This window comes from Oncorhynchus tshawytscha, unplaced genomic scaffold (assembly GCF_018296145.1).
Source record: "Oncorhynchus tshawytscha isolate Ot180627B unplaced genomic scaffold, Otsh_v2.0 Un_scaffold_17_pilon_pilon, whole genome shotgun sequence".
NCBI lineage: Eukaryota > Metazoa > Chordata > Actinopteri > Salmoniformes > Salmonidae > Oncorhynchus > Oncorhynchus tshawytscha.
Window position 1 is genome coordinate 1,107,546 of NW_024609830.1, and position 21,193 is coordinate 1,128,738.

Here is a 21,193-nt window from a genome sequence, read left to right on the forward strand (position 1 = left end):
ATTTGTGAGTGGGGGAGTCTCTGTCCTTGACATGGTATTTTACAGTATATTGACTTAGGTTTTTGTTTGGCAAAGAAGGCCTTAAGCAGGGCCCCAAAAATGTAATATTAGGTGTTCTTGCGTTCACTACTTTTCCTCCCTAATCCACCCTCTTTGTAAAAAGCTCAATGTATATCTTGTTGATGCTATTTCCAACCATGGCCCTCAAAAGTTGTGCTCTTTTGAATGTTTTGACCCTGATAACCCTGCTCAGCTTCCCTGCTCAGTAAACCAAACCAAAATGTGGATTACAGTCTCTCTTGGTCCATAATGTATGTTAGTGGAGGCTGCTCATAATGGCTGGGAAGGAAGGGCACAGAGGGTGGTATTGGTTCCACAATGAGTTATTTACACTAATTACTGAATTACTACATGGTTTGATGTATTTGATATCATTTCACTAATTATGCTCCAGCCATTCCCATCAGCCCGTCCTCCCCAAGTAAGGTGCCACCAACCTCCTGTGGTGTACGTGTAAGTCATTGTCAACAAATATATGCACAGATATTTTTGGACCGAGCTGCATTTCCCATCGACCATCAGTTCTGGTGACGTAGCAACAAAAAGATTCCAAGATGGGGCTCGAAAGTACTATGGTCTGGTAAGGGAAAGAAAAAAATAATTGTCATATGTTTTATTCTTTAAACTAAGTAAGAGGAAGAGTTTGTTTAGTTTAATGTGAACGTGGGTCTTTTTTTTTATCATGAAATTGCCGTTAACAGTTATGTAAACACGTCCGGCCAGCAATCCTAGCCATTTTCCTGAGTCATTTTTGGCTTGCTAATGCTAGCTTCGCTATGACATGCAAACGGTTGTGATTGCAATAAAATAATTCAAAGAATTTAGAGCAGCTTAGTTCGCAAGATGTTCTCCGAGAAGTTGTTTCAAGTAAGGTCGTGATGGATTTTGCCAATGTAGCAAGGATTTCATCCCGAAACGTATCATTAGCTAGCTAGTATTCTTTGTTATTTGGTGAACAAGGCAGTAGTTTAAACATAAGGTTCGGTAAACGATTACCCCAGTCTTTGTTTATGCCTACTGTAAGCTGTTCTGGATAAAAGCTATGTCAACATCGACAACATTCGCTAGCTGGGCACTTGAATATGTCCTCTACCATCAGTCTGTCTAGGGATTAGCAGTAGTATGGGAGAAGGGGGTAAAATGGAGAGTCCTGGTTGGGGAAAACGGTTGGCAGAATGTTACTGTTGCCAGTTAAAGGTGACACTTAGATGCACGTTGCAGAAATGGGGTTGCTAAAATTCTAATAGTTAGTTTTGTCACAAACAAATTATAAGTATAGTGTAGAGCATCACTGTACCATCTAAACCACTGCGAAATATATTTTCCATAACCACATATTGTATTTTCAGCTGTTTTGAAGCTGGTGTACAAAACCAAACGTAAAATACTTGCTTTCAATGAGAATTACATAACTCACATTTCTATGTGAATTTGGTCTGTGTGCCCAAAAACGTACAAATGGCAGCATTAACTCATTTATGCAACCCTGTTCTAAATATAGATATAATACCAGCCACCTTGTCACTGTGCTCTAATACAGGGTTTCCCAAACTCAGCCCTGGTGCACGTTTTGTTTTTTTGTCCTAGCACTACACAGCTGATTTCAAATGAACTCATCAAGCTTTGGTGGTTTGAATCAGCTGTGTAGTGTTAGGGCAAAAAAATAAATGTGCACCCAAGGAGGGGCCCCAGGACCAAGTTTGGGAAACCCTGCTCTAGTGGGCCTTTATCGGGGATGGGCAAGTCCAGTCCTCGGGAGCCTAGTTGGTGTCACACTTTTGCTCCAGCTAACACGTCTGACTCCAATAATCAACTAATCATGATCTCTAAATCAGCTGTAGGGATGGGGGGGAAAGGTGTGACAACTCTGGCCCATGAGGACTGGAGTTGCCCCTCCCTGGCCTACATGCTACACTGTGTAACGTATGTATGTACTGTGTTGTCTGTGCGCCTCAGTGTGGACAACAGTGAGTATATGAGGAATGGAGACTTCCTCCCCACCAGACTTCAGGCCCAGCAAGATGCTGTCAACATTGTGTGCCACTCCAAGACGCGCAGCAACCCTGAGAACAACGTGGGCCTCATCACCATGGCCAAGTAAGGAGCTGTGTGTGTGAGATGTGTCTTTGTGCTTGTCCTATGGTCGCAACAAAAATGTTAAACATTCATCATTTAGATATTACAGGATGCCTGGATACTTGTGATTATTTTTAGTGATCGAGTGTAAGAAATGTTTAGTAACTATTGTTCTCTGCGCAGTAACTGTGAGGTGCTGACCACCTTGACTGCAGACGCGGGGAGGATACTGTCTAAACTGCACGCTGTCCAGCCCCGTGGAAACATCAGCTTCTGCACAGGCATCAGAGTGGCACATGTATGTATACTACACAACAATACACTTCAGCTTATTGTATGTCACGACACTGAACCCTGTGTCCTCTCCTCTCCCAGTTGGCTCTGAAGCACAGACAGGGGAAGAACCACAAGATGCGTATAATTGCCTTTGTGGGCAGCCCAGTGGAGGACAACGAGAAGGATGTAAGTGTTCTATCAATGCAGTGTGTTGATAACTGCATGCATGTCCCCTCTGACATAATTTCCTGTCACATTCTCTCTAGCTGGTGAAAATGGCAAAGCGTCTAAAGAAAGAGAAAGTCAGTGTGGACATCATTAACTTTGGAGAGGAGGTACCAAATATCTTACCTAATATTTATCTGGTCTCATTATTTCTTTATAGCCATCACTGTCTCCCTTATATAAACTCCTTTTGGTCTCCAGGAGGTGAACACAGAAAAGCTGACGGCCTTCATCAACACTCTGAATGGGAAGGAAGGAGCAGGGTCCCACCTTGTGACAGTGCCTCCAGGCCCCAGTCTGGCTGATGCCCTGCTGTCCTCTCCTATCCTTGCTGGGGAGGGAGGAGCCATGCTGGGCCTGGGGTCCAGTGACTTTGAGTTTGGAGTGGACCCCAGTGCAGACCCAGAGCTGGCACTGGTGAGAGGGGGAGGACTAGATGGGTTGATCATCCTCTCTCACTCTTGTTTTTACACTTTCTAGTTCTCTCTCACTCTCATTGCCTCTTTTTTGGATGGTTATTATCGTATGCTACAATCTTCCTCCTTTGAACTTTTTCTACACTCTGTGCCTTCTCCAGGCTCTGAGGGTGTCTATGGAGGAGCAGAGACAGAGGCAGGAGGATGAGACTCGCAGGGCAGCAGTGGTGTCTGCTACTGAGGCCGGGGTTCCCTCGCCTACCGCTGACGGTGAGACAAATACACAACTCTCCATCTACACCCTGTACACATAACTATAAACCTCTACCTACAAACTAATCACTCTATAGCTGGCAACCAACCAATGCCCATACACCATTATCTCTCTCCTCTCTCTGTACTTGGATCTTCCCTGGAGGGAGGCACTGCATATGGGGGGCTAAACTGTTAACCACCTCCTGTTCTAGAGTCAGACGAAGCTCTGCTGAAGATGTCAGTCCCCCAGGCTGACACGGCCACGCCCGCTATGCCCGACTTCAGCCGCATGACGGAGGACGAGCAGATTGCCTACGCCCTACAGATGTCCATGCAGGGTGGAGGTCAGTGACATACACCTGTTATAACCAGTTATAACATGGCACAGTCAGTCTGTAACATCTGTCCTATCCTACCCAGCAGAGTTTGGTGCAGAGTCAATGGACATGGACACAGGAGCCCCTGTAGACTCAGAGGGTGCTAAGGTACGGCCAACACTCTCACACCACTGAGATGAAAGTGTACGTGTGTAGCGGACATATCCCGCTTGTTACACATGCTCAAATGCTCTTGTTTTTCTAGCGTATGTTAATCTCTCTCTGCAGGATGAGGAGGACTATGATGTGATGCAGGACCCAGAGTTCCTCCAAAGCGTCCTGGAGAACCTACCGGGTGTCGACCCCAACAACGAGGCCATCCGGAATGCCATGGGCTCGCTGGCCTCACAGACAGGATCCAAACCTGACAGCAAGAAAGACAAAGACGATGATAAGAAGAAATGAACATTTACACAGTAAACATAATAGATACCCTGGTGTTGACCTGTTGACAATGGCTCCTTTAATATAATAGTTGTGCAAACTGTAACCTCAGAGGACCTCTAGGTTTTTTTTGTATCGCCATACTCAAACAGTTGAATAGGGCTTTCTTTATCTTTGTTGTGTCAAGGTTAATGATGCATGTTTAAAAAATAAAAGTTTGTACTAAAGTGGGACCTTATATCAACCCAAGCACATTCAGTAAGTGTACATTTTATGTGCTGATAATAATAAATACATTTACATAATTCAAGGGAACACCTCGGCTGGTTGTTGTGGAGTTTTGTGCCAAAGTTGACATGCTGTACACACTCCTTACATACCCGTACAAACCATTGATGACTACACAACAGATGTGGTGGAATATGAACTTGACTTTTAGCATAAAAATGTCAGCTAAACATTGATTTTATTGCAAACTATCCCCGTGTAACTAGGTCTTTCTGAAAAGCCATGCTTTGTGAAACAAGCTACATTGTCTAAATTTTGTCCCTGCAAGAAAAGCATGCCCTTGGCTTTGGAGGACATTGTGCCATAAAGGTTATTTGATTATACCACTGCCATTTTCAAGAAATGATAGCCAACACTCGCCAGATCAAGAACAATGCATTACAATATAACACGTATATACGTCAGGAGTGTGGCAAATTGCATACACAGCTTCCAAAGTTGACACGTTATGAACCTGGCAGGACCTATCTCCCCCGTCGTTTCTGGTGACGAACAACTCATGCGTCAAAAAGGAAAGTCGGGAACCGAAGAGCCAGGTAAACAAACCATTTCCTTCACGTTTAAAACTAGATATACATTTCTGCTTGTCACATACCCGTATAAACCACTTATTCAAATGAATGTTCTTAAATAATTTCCAATTGTAAGGTTTAAATACCTGAAAAGCAGGCGTTAAAAGGCTTCATTGCTTTGACGACGACGTAGAAAATTCTAGCTAGCTAAGTAATGTTAGCTACGCTAGCTGGTCAGAGGAATGCTAGAAGGGAACGTAACTAGTTAGTGTATGTTGGCCGAGGTGGTTGACAGCTCAGTGTGGTAGCTAGCTACATAGCTAAATACACATTCTGTGGATAAAATATCCACATTTTGTGTTCTCGCAAACTCAGCGAGAATAGCTAGCTAGTACAGCTGCACTGCATGAAACATGTGCAACAAGGGGAAAAAACGCTGTCTGAAAATTAGGCCTAGCTATCGGTCTTTCTTGCTGCCTTTGCTGTACTAACTTGCTAACATTAGCGCAGTAGCCAGTTCACACGAGGGCAGTAGGGGAACTTGAACTTTCAAATAAGTTTCTGACTTCCAAATAAAGTGGTTGCTTCTAACTGCTAACTCATTCAACAAGTTTGCCAGGTGTGAGGTTTATTGGGTTCTTGTAATTTACTTACATAGCTACCTGAAATATAGGCTATTCAACATTATGATGATGCACGTTCAAAACAGGAAGTCACATCTACGTTTATCATGAATTATCAAGATTCATAGTATTCGGTCCTGCCTCAGGCTTTGGTTGGGTTGGGGACAGCAGTGTTTATTTCTCACTCCTGTGTGTCTGTTCTGCAGGTTTTGTAATCCTGGAATGGGGGACATGAAAACCCCAGATTTCGACGACTTGTTGGCAGCCTTCGACATTCCAGACATCGATGCCAAAGAGGCCATCCAGTCTGCGCCAGAAGAGGGTGGGGAGGGGTCAGGGAAGGTCGGGAGCAGCGTGTCGGGGGCCGGGGGTCCCTCGCCAAGACCTTCCAGCCCCACTGACTCCCCTCCCAACTCCCAAAGTGAGCCTCCAGTGGTCAGTGTGATTGTTAAGAACAGGGTGAGGCCTGACTCCTATGAAGAGACTGAGGGGTCTGATGAAGAGGATGGGGACAGCCCTGGGGGCAGTGGGACAGAACATGAGGTGGAGACTGGGATGGGAGTCAAGGGGGGCCTGCTGAATTCACAACTGGCTCCTAGGATGCCTGGTCTGGTCTCCTCAGAACCTCTCCTCCAGAATGGGTTTGAGGGTTCCACAGTCACGCTGGAGCCCAGTGTGAGAGACCAGGGGCTGGGCCAGGTGTTGGGCCAGGCCAACGGGGAGCTCTGGTCAACCTGTTCCCCTCCCACTGCGAGTGAAGGAGGGGGCAGCATTGGAGGCGTAGGGGGGTCGGCCTGCACAACCAAACATACAGTTAATATTCTCAACAGACGGAAACCTCTCTCCTCTCATACCTCTGCTGGTCCTATAACCTCCACATCCTCCTCATCATCATTGTCGTCCTCACTCTCTGTCAACCCACACCTCTCTCCTCCCTCCATCCTGAGTGAGGACACTCTGTGCCCTCCCGGGCCTCTTTCCTACCCCCCTCCCTCCAACGGAAGCCTGAGAGTGGGGGTGAGGCGCATCATGGACTCGGATGAGGACGACTCTGAACCGGATTTGGGAAGCCCGCTAGTGATCCAAGAGAGCCCAGATTCTCCCATGTGCTCCCCTCCCAAATTTCCACGCAGACACCGCCAAGTGTCCTCTTCAGAGCTGTTCAGCTCCCCAACTCCCTCCTCCCCTCCTCTCCTCTCTTGCCCTCCTCCTCTCTCCTCCAAACCCCCTCCCTCCATCTCTCAGACATCTTCCAGCTCTAAACCGCCCCCTCCAGATGAAGTACCCTCCACCCCCAGGTCTCCCTCCCCTCCTCCTGCCCAGTCCCAGGCCTGTCAGTCCTGGCTGGCTGCCGCCCTCAGTAACCCCAGACCCATCTCTAGCCCTGTGATGGAGGAAAGAAACCCGGAACATGTGATCGAGGAGAGGGACTCACCAGAGAGCCCCCCACCTGACCAGACAGGTTCTGCTATGTCCACTGTGTCCAAGAGGAGCTCCAGCCCTGCAACAACCTCAGCATCATCTCCACAGGGGGCTAGAGAGGGAGAGGAGCCCATGGAGAGTGAGCCTAGCCTGGGGTGCAGGTCAGACAACAGTGAGAAGATGGAGGTTGTGGATGGAAGACAAACAGGAGACACGGAGACGGCTCCGGCCAATTCTACGACAACACCAACAGCCCCCGTTCGCCCACTCAAAGTCCGAATCAAAACAGTCAAGACCCCTACAGGCAGCATCACCAGGACAGTGACACGAGTAGCATCCAAAGGAGCAGGGGGGACCCCCTCAAAAGGCGCAGATGGTTCCAAACCCTCCCCCGGGAGTCGTAAGGTCCTCAGCCGGCCCAAGAGGGTGGCATCTCAGCAGCCTCCGCAGCAGAAGTCAAAGGGTGGCAGCCTCCTGCCTGTGTCTACACTCCAGGATGCAAGTACTGCCATGTTGATGGCCGCCAGCAAGGCCCAAAACAAGATGGCCGCCGACAGCAACAAGCCCAAAGTGTCGGCTACGGCTGTCAGCATCACCAAGTCAGCAGCCCTCCCCTCTGTCTCTTCCGCCTCTTCCTCCTCCCCCAGATTCAGTCCAGGGGGGGCCGGCGTGCGCAGCCTAGGTCAGAAGACCCTGAATGGGGGTGTGTCTGTGTCCCCCTCCCCCCTCCTCACCCCTCAGGTGGGAAGTAGACCAGCCTCCATAGTGAACAGTACAGGAGCCATTATCTCCAGGAGCCAGTCCAGTCTGGTGGAGGCCTTCAACAAGATCCTCAACAGCAAGAACCTGCTGCCCAGCTACAGACCAGACCTCTGTACACCACTACCACCGGAGTGGGACCTGCCTCTGCCTGCACAGGTAACAGACCCAGGTCTATATTAGGGTTATTCTTACACCATGAGGTCTGGAGCCTGCTGCTTTTTTGTTCTACCTGATAATGAATTGCATCCACCTGGTGTCCCAGGTCTAAATCGGTCCCTGATTAGATGGGAACAATGAAAAAACACAGTGGAACTGGCTTTGAGGTCCAGAGTTAAGGTTATTGGGTCTATATCGGCATGGATTCAATATTGCACTAGTAGTGGTTGGGATAAAAGCGCATGTCCAATTTCTGTTAGACCTTGTGTTCTGTAGATCAATAAATCGCTCTTGTTTATGTTGTGTTTTTTTTTATGGTCACACACCAGATAGGTGCAGTGAAATGTGTTGTTTTACAGGGTCAGTCATAGTACTACGGCACCCCTGGAGCAAATTAGGGTTAAGTGCCTCGCTCAAGGGCACATATTAATCCCCATGCACCAGCAAATACATACAAGACCAATGAATATGCATTGTATCTAGAGACATGTCATCGACATAGGTATTGTATTCATGTTGTTCTTCCTTTGCGTCGCAGGGCTACCGCTGTCTGGAGTGTGGCGATGCGTTTGCCCTGGAGCGCAGCCTGGCCCGCCACTACGACCGGCGGTCCCTGAGGATCGAGGTGACCTGTAACCACTGTGCCAAGCGGCTGGCATTTTTCAACAAGTGCAGCCTGCTGCTCCACGCCAGGGAACACAAGGAGAGGGGACTGGTCATGCAGTGTTCCCACCTGGTCATGAGACCTGTCAGTGTAGAGCAGATGATAGGCCAACAGGACACCACTCCCATCGGTGAGAGAGACTGTGAGCTATTACCTTCATATCTCACCTAGGACTGTATACATACAGTGCATTCGGAAAGTATTCAGACCCCTTGACTTTTTTCACTTTTTTTTTTAGTTTACAGCCTTATTCTAAAATGGATTAAGTTGTTTTTCCCCCTCAATCTACACACACTACCCCATAATGACAAAGTAAAAACGGGTTTTTAGAAATGTTTGCAAATGTCTAAAAAATCAAATTTACATTAGTTTTCAGACCCTTTACTTTGCCGAAGCACCGTTGGCAGCAATTACAGCCTTGAGTCTTGGGTATGACACTACAAGCTGGGCACACCTGTATTTGTGGAGTTTCTCCCATTCTTCTCTGCAGATCCTCTCGAGCTCTGTCAGGTTGGGTGGGGAGTGTCGCTGCACAGCTATTTTCAGGTCCCTCCAGAGCTGTTCAATCGGCTTCAAGTCCGGGTTCTGGCAGGGCCACTCATTGACATTCAGAGACTTGTCCTGAAGCCACTCCTGTGTTGTCATGGCTGTGTGCTTAGGGTTGTTGTCCTGTTGGAAGGTGAACCTTCGCCCCAGTCTGAGGTCCTGAGCGCTCTGGAGCAGGTTTTCGACAAGGAGATCAATATACTTTTCTCTGTTCAACTTTCCCTTGCTCCTGACTAAGCTCCCAGTCCCTGCCGCTGGAAAACATCCCCACAGCATGAGGCTGCCACCACCGTGCTTCACCATAGGGATGGTGCCAGGTTTCCGTCAGACGTGACGCTTGGCATTCATGGTCTGAAAGTCCTTTAGGTGCCTTTTGGCAAACTCCAAGTTGGCTGTCATGTGCCTTTTACTGAGGAGAGGCTTCTGTCTGGCCACTCTACAATAAAGGCCTGATTGGTGGAGTGCTGCAGAGATTGTTGTCCTTCTGTAAAGTTCTCCCATCTCCACAGAGGAACTCTAGAGCTCTTTCAGAGTGACCATCTGGTTCTCCATCACTTCCCTAACCAAGACCCTTCTCCCCCGATTGCTCAGTTTGGCCGGGCGGCCAGCTCTAGGAAGAGTCTTGGTGGTTCCAAACTTCTTCCATTTAAGAATGATGGAGGCCACTGTTCATTTTTTGGTACCCTTCCCCAGGTCTATGCCTCGACACAATCCTCTCTCTGAGCTTTACGGACAATTCCTTCTATCTCATGTCTTGGTTTTTGTTCTGACTTGCACTGTCAACTGTGGGACCTTATATAGACAGGTGTGTGCCTTTCCAAATCATGTTCAATCAATTGAATATACCACAGGTGGACTCCAATCAAGTTGTAGAAACATCTCAAGGATGATCATTGGAAACAGGATGCACCTGAGCTCAATTTGGAGTCTCATAGCAAAGGGTCTGAATACTTATGTAAATAAGGTGTTTCTGTTTTACATTTTTTATACATTTGCAATTATTTCTAAAAACCTTTTTACACCTCATCATTATGGGGTATTGTGTGTAGATTGATGAGGGGAAAAAATAATGTAATACATTTTAGAATAAGGCTGTAACGTAACAAAATGTGGAAAAAGTCAAGGGGTCTGGATACTTTTCAAATGCACTGTAAAGCATCTCAGAGTAGCAGTGCTGATCTAGGATCAGATTTGACTTTGAGATCATAATGAATATTATATAAACGGGGGGACCTGATCGTACTCCTACTCTGAGACGCTTTATGAATACTAGTGCAGCGCTGTTTATCAGTACCTATCTACCCCACCTCTCTCTTTACCTCTCACTCTTTTTTTCCTCTTTACCTTTCACTCCCCTTCCCCTATATTCCCTTATCTATCTCCCCATCTCTCTATGCCTACTTCAGGCATGCTCTCTCCCTACCTCTCCACCTCCTCTGTCCCAGCGTCCTCTGCTCCGGCTGTGACTTCAGCAGTGACCCCGGCAACCCTGAGCCCCGCCCCGCAACTGCAGCAGCCAATCATCAGTAAGAAGGCGACAGAGCCGTTGCTGTACACCAATAACAAGTGTCCTGAGTGTAAGGTGCAGTTCTGCAGCAAGGCTGAGGTGGCTGCCCACTTCCAAGAGGTCAAACCAGCCCTTAACACTGTGAGTAGAGCAGTGTGTGTGTTCAAAAATACACAGGAATTTTCAGTCTAGACACTGTATGTAATATCTTGTTTCATGGCTTTAGGAGTACCTGCCTTACTGACCTGTGCACCCTCCTTTTCCCATCTCTCTCTCCCTCCAGTCCTGTACGGAGTGTTCTCCTCCCATGCTCCTTCCTAATGGCTGCAGTGCCTCTGCTCACGCTCGCATCCACAACCCCCGCCCCCCCCATGTCTGCCCAGAGTGTGGGGGTGTGGCCAAGCAGCCAGCCTTTCAATCCCATTTGGAGGAGGCCTGTCTCCATTTCACACGACGCATCGGATACCGGTGACCTTTCACCCCTCACTCCCTCTGTGGTTGAAGCAAACCTAGTTACTCCCGTAGACACTAATCTAGGATCAGATTACCTTACCACCAAATAGGGCTGTAGCGGTCATGAAATTTTGCAGAAGTCTGCCGGTCTCAAGGAATTTGACCGGTATTTAACGTAAACATGTGCACCTTTGGAACGTCAATATATAAAAAGTCTATGTAATGTACACCATCACAATAAATTGATTATTTTAGTCAGGTCTAAAACATTTTGATTTGAAGAAAATATATTTCAGAAGAATAGAATTTGAGTTTGGCTACTGTAGGCCTATGTTATCTGGCTAAGCTCTATGCCATAGGCTGTAGGCTTGTTAATTTAGCTTTTAGCTGACAATATATGCCTTTTATTTTATATGATTTGATAGTAAAGAACAGTATAATTGAACTTAGCTGGGGAGGAAAAAATCCCATTACAGAGTGTGTTCGCGTATGAAGTAGCTATGTTGAGCATAAAAGTGATCATTTGAAACGGGTCCTATATTCTAGATTTTGAGTTATTTGAGAACTTTAAAATCATAATCGGTCGACCTCTAATCTGTATGCACTCCAATAGTGAATGGAGGCTGCATGCTTTCCCGCAGGTCTGTTTTGAAGACTACTTGGATTTTATAGCGGAGCATGTGCTTAATATGAGCAGCTGAGAAATAAATATAACAACACTTATTTCACTCCACACATCAAACATTGTTTGAGGAGCATGTTCTGGCAGCCCTACAGGCATGTTCCTGCTGCCCTACAGGCATGTTCCTGCTGCCCTACAGGCATGTTCCTGCTGCCCTACAGGCATGCTCCTGCTGCCCTACAGGCATGCTCCTGCTGCCCTACAGGCATGTTCCTGCTGCCCTACAGGTATGCTCCTCCTGCCCTACAGGCATGCTCCTGCTACAGGCATGCTCCTGCTGCCCTACAGGCATGCTCCTGCTGCCCTACAGGCATGTTCCTGCTGCCCTACAGGCATGCTCCTGCTGCCCTGCAGGCATGCTCCTGCTGCCCTACAGGCATGTTCCTGCTGCCCTACAGGCATGTTCCTGCTGCCCTACAGGCATGTTCCTGCTGCCCTACAGGCATGCTCCTGCTGCCCTACAGGCATGCTCCTGCTGCCCTACAGGCATGCTCCTGCTGCCCTACAGGTATGCTCCTCCTGCCCTACAGGCATGCTCCTGCTGCCCTACAGGCATGCTCCTGCTGCCCTACAGGCATGCTCCTGCTGCCCTACAGGCATGCTCCTGCTGCCCTACAGGCATGTTCCTGCTGCCCTACAGGCATGTTCCTGCTGCCCTACAGGCATGCTCCTGCTGCCCTACAGGCATGCTCCTGCTGCCCTACAGGCAGGCAGGCATGTTCCTGCTGCCCTACAGGCATGTTCCTGCTGCCCTACAGGCATGCTCTGCCCTACAGGGTGGTGCCCTACAGGCATGCTCCTGCTGCCCTACAGGCATGCTCCTGCTGCCCTACAGGCATGCTCCTGCTGCCCTACAGGCATGCTCTGGTGGTCCTACAGGCATGCTCTGCTCCTGCTGCCCTACAGGCAGGCATGTTCTGGCTGCCCTACAGGCATGCTCTGGCTGCCCTACAGGCATGCTCTGGCTGCCCTACAGGCATGCTCTGGCTACCCTACAGGTCCTACAGGCATGCTCTGGCTGCCCTACAGGTGCTATTCCTCCCAAACTCTGTATGCCATGGGTTCTCCAGCCCTGTTCCTGTAGCTACCCAGTGCTATATTTGAGAAACCAAGTGAAATCTGTTTGAGAACATCGGTAGTGACATATTTTCGCAATGAAACATATTTCACTAAACTGTTGACAGCCCGTCTGCGCGCTGGAGATAGGGGAGGAGATGGAAACGCATGGTGGTGAGATTCTGTATAGCTAAAGGTAATGTGTCACCCAATTAATTATGAAAATATAAAAAATGCACTATTACTAGGCTATTCAAAATCAAATTCACTATCATTGTAGGCTAACTGTAAGCTGCCCTGCCCGACAAATGAAGCAGCAACATGGCCTAGGTCTATACGTTCTCTTCCAGACTCATGGATAGAAATGTTGGAGCGTAGCATCCAGTATGCATAATAATACAGCCCACACTGAAAGGCCATTACTAGAATTAGTTTAATTTTGTAGTATAAGCTAGACCAATTATGTACCAAAGACATCTTAAATCAGTTTTGTTTTATGTTTTTCTACCGTGCATAATATGCTGTATGCTATGTATTGCTATGTATTGTATAAAAGGCTTGGGCTCATAATAGAAGCCTTATGCATAAGCTCTAATGTGTGAAGAAAGCGCTGTCCATTTCGTTGTGTTAGGCTTTGAAACAACATCCACAACGACCATATTTTTGCACTGGTCCAACCTGCTGTTGAACTTCTTTCTTCAAATGAATTATCACAGTGAGTTTTAAAAGTACGATAGTCCTACTGTTTTGATGATTAGTGTTTGATTTATATTTTCCATTGATGTCAGAGTAGTTTGAGGACGATAGAGCCCTGAGTACCAGGCCATTAGGACCTGATGGAGGGACAGTAGAGCCCGGAGTACCAGGCCATTGGGACCTGATGGAGGGACAGTAGAGCCCGGAGTACCAGGCCATTGGGACCTGATGGAGGGCCAGTAGAGCCCGGAGTACCAGGCCATTAGGACCTGATGGAGGGACAGTAGAGCCCTGAGTACCAGGCAATTAGGACCTGATGGTAGTTAGAGTCTTGAGTACTATTAACACATGTCCAGAGTGCATAAGAGGAGATTACCATGACTCAACAATTACGTGGAATTTTACTGTGGTCATGACTCGTGACTGCCAGTGTGTTGGTAATATAGTCACCGCAACAGCCACCAACCCATGCTTTAACCATTAGGAGGATGAAGAAATATCTGACACTGAATCAGTGTTTAGGGACAACATCTACAACGATGTTTCTCTCTCTGTCTGTCTGCAGGTGTTCTAGTTGTCAGGTGGTGTTCGGAGGGTTAAACTCGGTCAAGTCCCATATCCAGACGGCCCACTGTGAGGTGTTCCATAAGTGTCCCAGCTGCCCGATGGCCTTCAAGTCCTCCCCCAGCGCCCAGAGCCACATCAACACCCAGCACCCCACACTCACTGGAGGACAGGCCAAGTATGTACACACACACTGGAGGACAGGCCAAGTATGTACACACACACTGGAGGACAGGCCAAGTATGTACACACACACACACTGGAGGACAGGCCAAGTATGTACACACACACACACTGGAGGACAGGCCAAGTATGTACACACACACACTGGAGGACAGGCCAAGTATGTACACACACACTGGAGGACAGGCACTGGAGGACAGGCCAAGTATGTACACACACACTGGAGGACAGGCCAAGTATGTACACACACACTGGAGGACAGGCCACACACACTGGAGGACAGGCCAGTATGTATGGAGGACAGGCCAAGTATGTACACACACACTGGAGGACAGGCCAAGTATGTACACACACACACACTGGAGGACAGGCCAAGTATGTACACACACAAGTATGTACACACACACACTGACAGGCCAAGTATGTACACACACACACACTGGAGGACAGGCCAAGTATGTACACACACACACACTGGAGGACAGGCCAAGTATGTACACACACACACACTGGAGGACAGGCCAAGTATGTACACACACACACACACTGGAGGACAGGCCAAGTATGTACACACACACACAGTATGTACACACACACACTGGAGGACACACACACACTGGAGGACAGGCCAAGTATGTACACACACACACTGGAGGACAGGCCAAGTATGTACACACACACTGGAGGACAGGCCAAGTATGTACACACACACACTGGAGGACAGGCCAGGCCACAGTATGGAGGACAGGCCAAGTATGTACACACACACACTGGAGGACAGGCCAAGTATGTACACACACACACTGGAGGACAGGCCAAGTATGTACACACACACACACTGGAGGACACACACACACTGGAGGACAGGCCAAGTATGTACACACACACACTGGAGGACAGGCCAAGTATGTACACACACACTGGAGGACAGGCCAAGTATGTACACACACACACTGGAGGACAGGCCAAGTATGTACACACACACACACTGGAGGACAGGCCAAGTATGTACACACACACACACTGGAGGACAGGCCAAGTATGTACACACACACACACTGGAGGACACACACACACACTGGAGGACAGGCCAAGTATGTACACACACACACTGGAGGACAGGCCAAGTATGTACACACACACACTGGAGGACAGGCCAAGTATGTACACACACACACACTGGAGGACAGGCCAAGTATGTACACACACACACACTGGAGGACAGGCCAAGTATGTGGAGGACAGGCCACACACACACACTGGAGGACAGGCCAAGTATGTACACACACACACACACACACTGGAGGACAGGCCTGGAGGACAGGCCAAGTATGTACACACACACACTGGAGGACAGGCCAAGTATGTACACACACACACACTGGAGGACACACACACACACTGGAGGACAGGCCAAGTATGTACACACACACACACTGGAGGACAGGCCAAGTATGTACACACACACACACACACACACACTGGAGGACAGGCCAAGTATGTACACACACACACTGGAGGACAGGCCAAGTATGTACACACACACACTGGAGGACAGGCCAAGTATGTACACACACACACTGGAGGACTGGTACACACACACACTGGACAGGCCAAGTATGTACACACACACACTGGAGGACAGGCCAAGTATGTACACACACACACTGGAGGACAGGCCAAGTATGTACACACACACACACACACACTGGAGGACAGGCCAAGTATGTACACACACACACACTGGAGGACAGGCCAAGTATGTACACACACACACTGGAGGACAGGCCAAGTATGTACACACACACACACTGGAGGACAGGCCAAGTATGTACACACACACACACACTGGAGGACAGGCCAAGTATGTACACACACACACTGGAGGACAGGCCAAGTATGTACACACACACACTGGAGGACAGGCCAAGTATGTACACACACACACTGGAGGACAGGCCAAGTATGTACACACACACTGGAGGACAGGCCAAGTATGTACACACTCACTGGTTGTGTTCTCAGATTTTTTAAATTTACATTTTTAAATTTAACCAGGAAGGCCAGTTGAGAACAAGTTCTCATTTACAACTGCGACCTGGCCAAGATAAAGCAAAGCAGTGCGATACAAACAATAACACAGAGTTACACATGGAATAAACAAACATGCAGTCAATAACACAATATAAAAATCTATATACAGTGTGTGCAAATGGAGTAAGGAGGTAAGGCAATAAATAGGCCATAGTAGTGAAGTAATTACAATTTAGCAAATTAACACTGGAGTGATGGATGAGCAGATGATGATGTGCAAGTAGCATTCCTGGTGTGCAAAAAAAGTAAATAAAATATGGGGATGAGGTAGGTAGATTGGATGGGCTATTTACAGATGGGCTGTGTACGGCTGCAGCGATCGGTATGCTGCTCAGATAGCTGATGCTTAAATTTAGTGAGGGAGATATAAGTCTCCAACTTCAGCAATTTGTTCCAGTCATTGGCAGCAGAGAACTGAAAGGAAAGGCAGCCAACGGAGGAATTGGCTTTGGGGGTGACCAGTGAGATATACCTGCTGGAGCGCATGCTACTGGTGGGTGTTATGGTGATCAGTGAGCTGAGATAAGGCGGTGCTTTACCTAGCAAAGACGACCTGGAGCCAGTGGGTCTGGCGACTAATATGTAGCGAGGGCCAGCCAACGAGAGCATACAGGTCGCAGTGGTGGGTGGTATATCGGGCTTTGGTGACAAAACGGATGGCACTGTGATAGACTGCATCCAGTTTGCTGAGTAGAGTGTTGGAGGATATTTTGTAAATGACATCGCCGAAGTCGAGGATCGGTAGGATAGTCAGTTTTACGAGAGTATGTTTGGGAAGGAGAGTTGACAGTCTAACCAGACACCTAGGTATTTGTAGTTGTTCACATATTCTAAGTCAGAACCGTCCAGAGTAGTGATGCTAGTCGGGCGGGCGGGTGCGGGCAGCGATCGGTTGAAGAGCATGCGTTTAGTTTTACTAGCGTTTAAGAGCAGTTGGAGGCCACGGACGGAGTGTTGTGTGGCATTGAAGCTTATACCCTTCACTCCTTCCTTACAGGATGATCTACAAGTGTGTGATGTGTGACACAGTATTTACCCAGAAGCCACTGCTGTACGTCCACTTTGACACCCACCTAGTCAAGCAGAAGGTGCATGTGTTCAAGTGTCCTGAGTGCCCCAAGCTCTACGCGCAGAGAAGTTCCATGCTGGAGCACATCAAGGTACATCTATGGGTTCCCCTCTCACACAGTCCTTCTCCAGACTAGGTTTGGGTCAGTCAGTTCTGTTGATATGAAATATAGCTTAACTTTCCTCCATCTCCCTATCTGCTGTGTTCCTTTCTCTATCCTCCTTCCCCTTCCCTTGCTCAGACTACTCACAGAGGCCCTGCGGTCAAACAGGAAGTTCCCGTTGCCGTGGCGCCCTCCCCCGCCCCTCCCCCCCGGGTGCGTAGCTTGGTGAAGACAGAGAGCTCTGACGGAGAGGAGTGGGGAAGGGAGGAAGAGGAGGGGGAAGAGAGGGATGGAGAGAGCAGTAAGACAAGCCCAGGGTGGAGCTGTGCTCCCTGCCACGCCCGCTACGCTGACAGAGAGGACTACATTACCCATATGGCCGAGCAGCATGGCAAGGTCAGGAACATAGCCTGCACATAGACTACACATAAAGACAGTTAAATGTTTCATGCAGTAGTGATATACTGTTTGATGTGCAGTACAGTAGATTGATTCTGAATCGGTTCTAACTGATCAGTGATCCATTGTATCTTCTGACCCTCTAGGTCAGGCCTACTCTACTGCCGGCCCACGGGCCCAGTCCTGCCCAAAATTAATCCCTAACTGGCCCTTAAATGAATCACCTAATCACCACAGGCCCAATCCTCACTTGAGAAAAGTTATGCTTAATACGTCACTTACGTTCTTCCATCAAAATACGATCAGAGTTTATTTCTGCTCAACTTTGAGCTCCCCAGGTGTTTCTCAAGTTGGGATTGGGCCCGATCATATAGGTTATAAAGTCATATCATGTATATCTAAAGTTCTGGAGCACAGTCACCTCTCACATGAAGTGGAGGGATCCAGGAAAGTTTGCCCTCTTTTTTTTCTTTGAAGAACAGATTTTCAGCCGTTTTCCTCAGTAAGCATCATTGTCTTTAGTAGCCTTTCTGTTTTTAAAATAGGGGAGCTGAGGGGACTGTTCACTGTAAGGTGCCTGTGTTTTGTGTAGATCCTGAAGAAGTTCCCATGTAGTCTGTGTGAGAACTCCTTCTCTTCCACGTCCAGCCTCAGACGCCACATCAGAGTCAAACACAAGGGCATCAAACGAGCCTTCCACTGCCGGTGAGTATGCACACTACACCCTAACCCCTACATACCCTACCCCCACGTCAGAGTCTAAATGAGTCATCCACTAAGTATGCACACTACACGCTAACCCCTATACTACCCTACAACAGCTGTATCTCACCTTAACCCCTACACTAAACCCTAACGTGTGTTTGTGTGTGTAGGTTGTGTGGTGAGGGTAAGAGGACGTTCAGCAGTAGACTGGTGTTGGAGAGACATGTCCAGCTGAGACACGGCATGTCAGCTCTGGACACAAAGGTACAGTTCCACTTTCTCTCACAACTACCGACTGCAGCCTTTATATAGGAAGACCGGTTATTAATGCTAAATGTCATTAACTCTAATTCTCTCTGTCTGTCTGTCAGCGAGGGAGGGGTGCAGAAGGGGCCGACAGTTCCTCGGAGCAGGACGGAGGCTCCAACCCTCCGTTCACTGTTTCAGCTGAGGAAGACGGAGGAGGTGGATTGAAGACTGAGGAGGAAGAGGACGATGTGACCGAGGGCATCATCCCTGCTAAGAGATTTCGCGTCACCTCCTCTGCCCCCCCTCCCCAGCCAGAGTCTGGGTTCCACTGTACTCCGTGTGGCTTCACCACCGAGGACCGCGCCGTCTTCCTGGACCACATCCCCCAGCACCGCTCCGAGGCCCTGGGGGGAGGAGTCAGCCTGCAGTGTCTACAGTGTGGAGCCTGCTTTGCCTCCTCCCCCTCCCTCTCCCGCCACCGCTTCATCAGCCACAGGGTTCGAGACACGCCCCCTGACAACCACAGCCGTCACGGCCATAACGACTGCTCCCTGACACCATCGCCCGGCAATGGCGGTAACCACGGTGACGGGAGTCCCAGAGGGGGTTCCCTGCCGGGGTCTCCCTCTTCCTCGTCTCACCCCCCCACACCGCTGGGGGAGGACGGGGAGGGCAGGGTGGGGTGTAAGGTGTGTGGGAAACGCTTTGAGAAGGTTTTGGATCTGAACACACACTTCAGGACTCACGGCATGGCCTTCATCACCGCACGCAAGACAGACAAACCTGTCTAAGAGAGAGGGAGGGGAAGGTAGAGAAGGAGGAGGAGAGAGAGAGAGAGGAGATAATATTTTGGAGGGAAGGAGGGTGAGAGAGTACTATAAACTGCAGATATTTTAGTAAGAGAGAGGAGGTATGGGAAGGAAAGCTCTTCACTGTAAACCGTTCTTCAGCAGTGTGTTCCTGTCATCACTTATCCAACACACAAGCACATTGTGATAGCAGTTGTTTTCATTCAATTCTTTCTTATTTAATTTTCTGTCACATTTGTTATATGACAGCCATAACCTGTGTGTGTTTGTCTGACTGATTCTGGACGCAGTACCTCAGGTGCTATACCTGTCTAAACTGAGATAGTATTAATATCTTCTCACTGAGTTGTAAACAGTGGAGGCTGTTGAGAGGAGGACGGCTCATAATAATGGCTGGAACGGAACACATGGAAAGGCATCAAACACATGGTTTCCATGTGTTTGATAGCATTCCACTGATTCCACTCCAATCATTACCACGAGCCCATCCTCCCCAATTAAGGTGCCACCAACCTCTTTGGTTGTAAATGAGTTATGAAACGGATTATTACAGGTTATATTACCAAATAACACTTCCATTCAGAAGTGTACTTTTTCAAATGGAGACAGTTAACCACCAGTCAGTCTACAGCTGAGTTCTATTAGGTTTCTGTTGTCTGTCATCAACAGGGAATGTGACTGGTGTTGGAAGAGACTAGTCAACATGGGGGTGTGATTTGCTTATTGATTTGAATGTTTCAGTTTTCTATGGTTCATCCAAGCACAGAATCTCACAGTGGATTGGTGACAGCCACCACTGGTCTTTCTCTGTGTAGAGCCCGTCCCAGTTCTCATTCTCACTATTGCATTGATTTTCTTATAGTTTTGTTCATAGTATTTGATTTAAGGGTTTGTGTATGTGCAGGTATTTGTTTTTCATTGTAAGCTCTGGATTGGCTTTGTCTGTTGAATGTTCTCCATTCTCATCCCCGTCCGTCTAGCCATATAGTATGATCAGGGATGAGATTGGCTCCACAGAGACGTCAGGCAGAGTATTCCTGTTGATCTGGCCTTGTAACATCAGGAATTCCAAATGAATCAGGAAACATCCCATCTCAAGATGACCCTCTATAACCTGGAGGGGTTGGGTTGGACCCTTCCATTACTAAAGTGTGGTTGTACTTGACCACAACTGAACCATAACCATGTAAATATGAGTACTAGACATCTATCCTCTTTCTCTCTCTGAGAGGGAGGGAGATATGGAGTGATAGTGAAACTCCTGGTGTAGGAGGAGAGGTGTGAGGGGTTGAGGACAGTGATTGTATGCTAAAGAAAAGCATGTAAGGCGTGTTGAACTACAGTAAAACATCAAATAAAAAGATACTTTTTTAACTTAAAGATTAGTCACCCAATCAGCGGTGTTAACTGTTCTCTTCTACTCTTTTCATAAAGGTATTGTGTGCGTGTCTCCAGTTTCTTCAGTCTTCAGAGATTACAATGTTAACACACAGCCCTCTTTCCCCCTGTAACCCAATGCTATGTTTTCTTTCTTGCGTAGAGAATTTCTAATAAAATACCCAGAGAAAGTGATTATTATATT

General features: G+C 48.1%; 2 protein-coding genes across 5 annotated transcripts; both read left to right on the forward strand.

Moving 5' to 3' along the window:
- Window positions 1-532: 532 nt before the first annotated feature.
- Window positions 533-4,384, forward strand: LOC121846139 (26S proteasome non-ATPase regulatory subunit 4-like). 2 transcript variants are annotated; one of them, XM_042319308.1, is made up of 10 exons: window positions 533-640; window positions 2,017-2,157; window positions 2,320-2,434; window positions 2,512-2,598; window positions 2,679-2,747; window positions 2,839-3,054; window positions 3,215-3,323; window positions 3,521-3,652; window positions 3,729-3,793; window positions 3,914-4,384. In XM_042319308.1, exons 1-10 carry the CDS (start codon window positions 615-617, stop codon window positions 4,088-4,090), a joined length of 1,137 nt encoding a protein of 378 aa, XP_042175242.1. In that variant the 5' UTR covers window positions 533-614; the 3' UTR covers window positions 4,091-4,384. The 2 variants fall into 2 exon arrangements, with proteins under 2 accessions (XP_042175242.1, XP_042175243.1); XM_042319309.1 differs by having other exon boundaries at window positions 3,732-3,793.
- Window positions 4,385-4,787: 403 nt separating this feature from the next.
- On the forward strand, window positions 4,788-21,183 carry LOC112235340 (zinc finger protein 687a). Of its 3 annotated transcripts, none has more exons than XM_024403767.2 (11): window positions 4,789-4,893; window positions 5,699-7,832; window positions 8,371-8,638; window positions 10,449-10,690; window positions 10,833-11,017; window positions 14,002-14,178; window positions 17,275-17,437; window positions 17,588-17,845; window positions 18,441-18,553; window positions 18,724-18,817; window positions 18,925-21,183. In XM_024403767.2, exons 2-11 carry the CDS (start codon window positions 5,715-5,717, stop codon window positions 19,591-19,593), a joined length of 4,287 nt encoding a protein of 1,428 aa, XP_024259535.2. In that variant the 5' UTR covers window positions 4,789-4,893; window positions 5,699-5,714; the 3' UTR covers window positions 19,594-21,183. The 3 variants fall into 3 exon arrangements, 2 of the variants coding, with proteins under 2 accessions (XP_024259535.2, XP_024259537.2); XM_024403769.2 differs by having other exon boundaries at window positions 8,371-8,626; XR_002951052.2 differs by lacking the exons at window positions 18,724-18,817; window positions 18,925-21,183 and adding an exon at window positions 17,995-18,350 and having other exon boundaries at window positions 4,788-4,893.
- The last annotated feature ends 10 nt before the right edge of the window (window positions 21,184-21,193 follow it).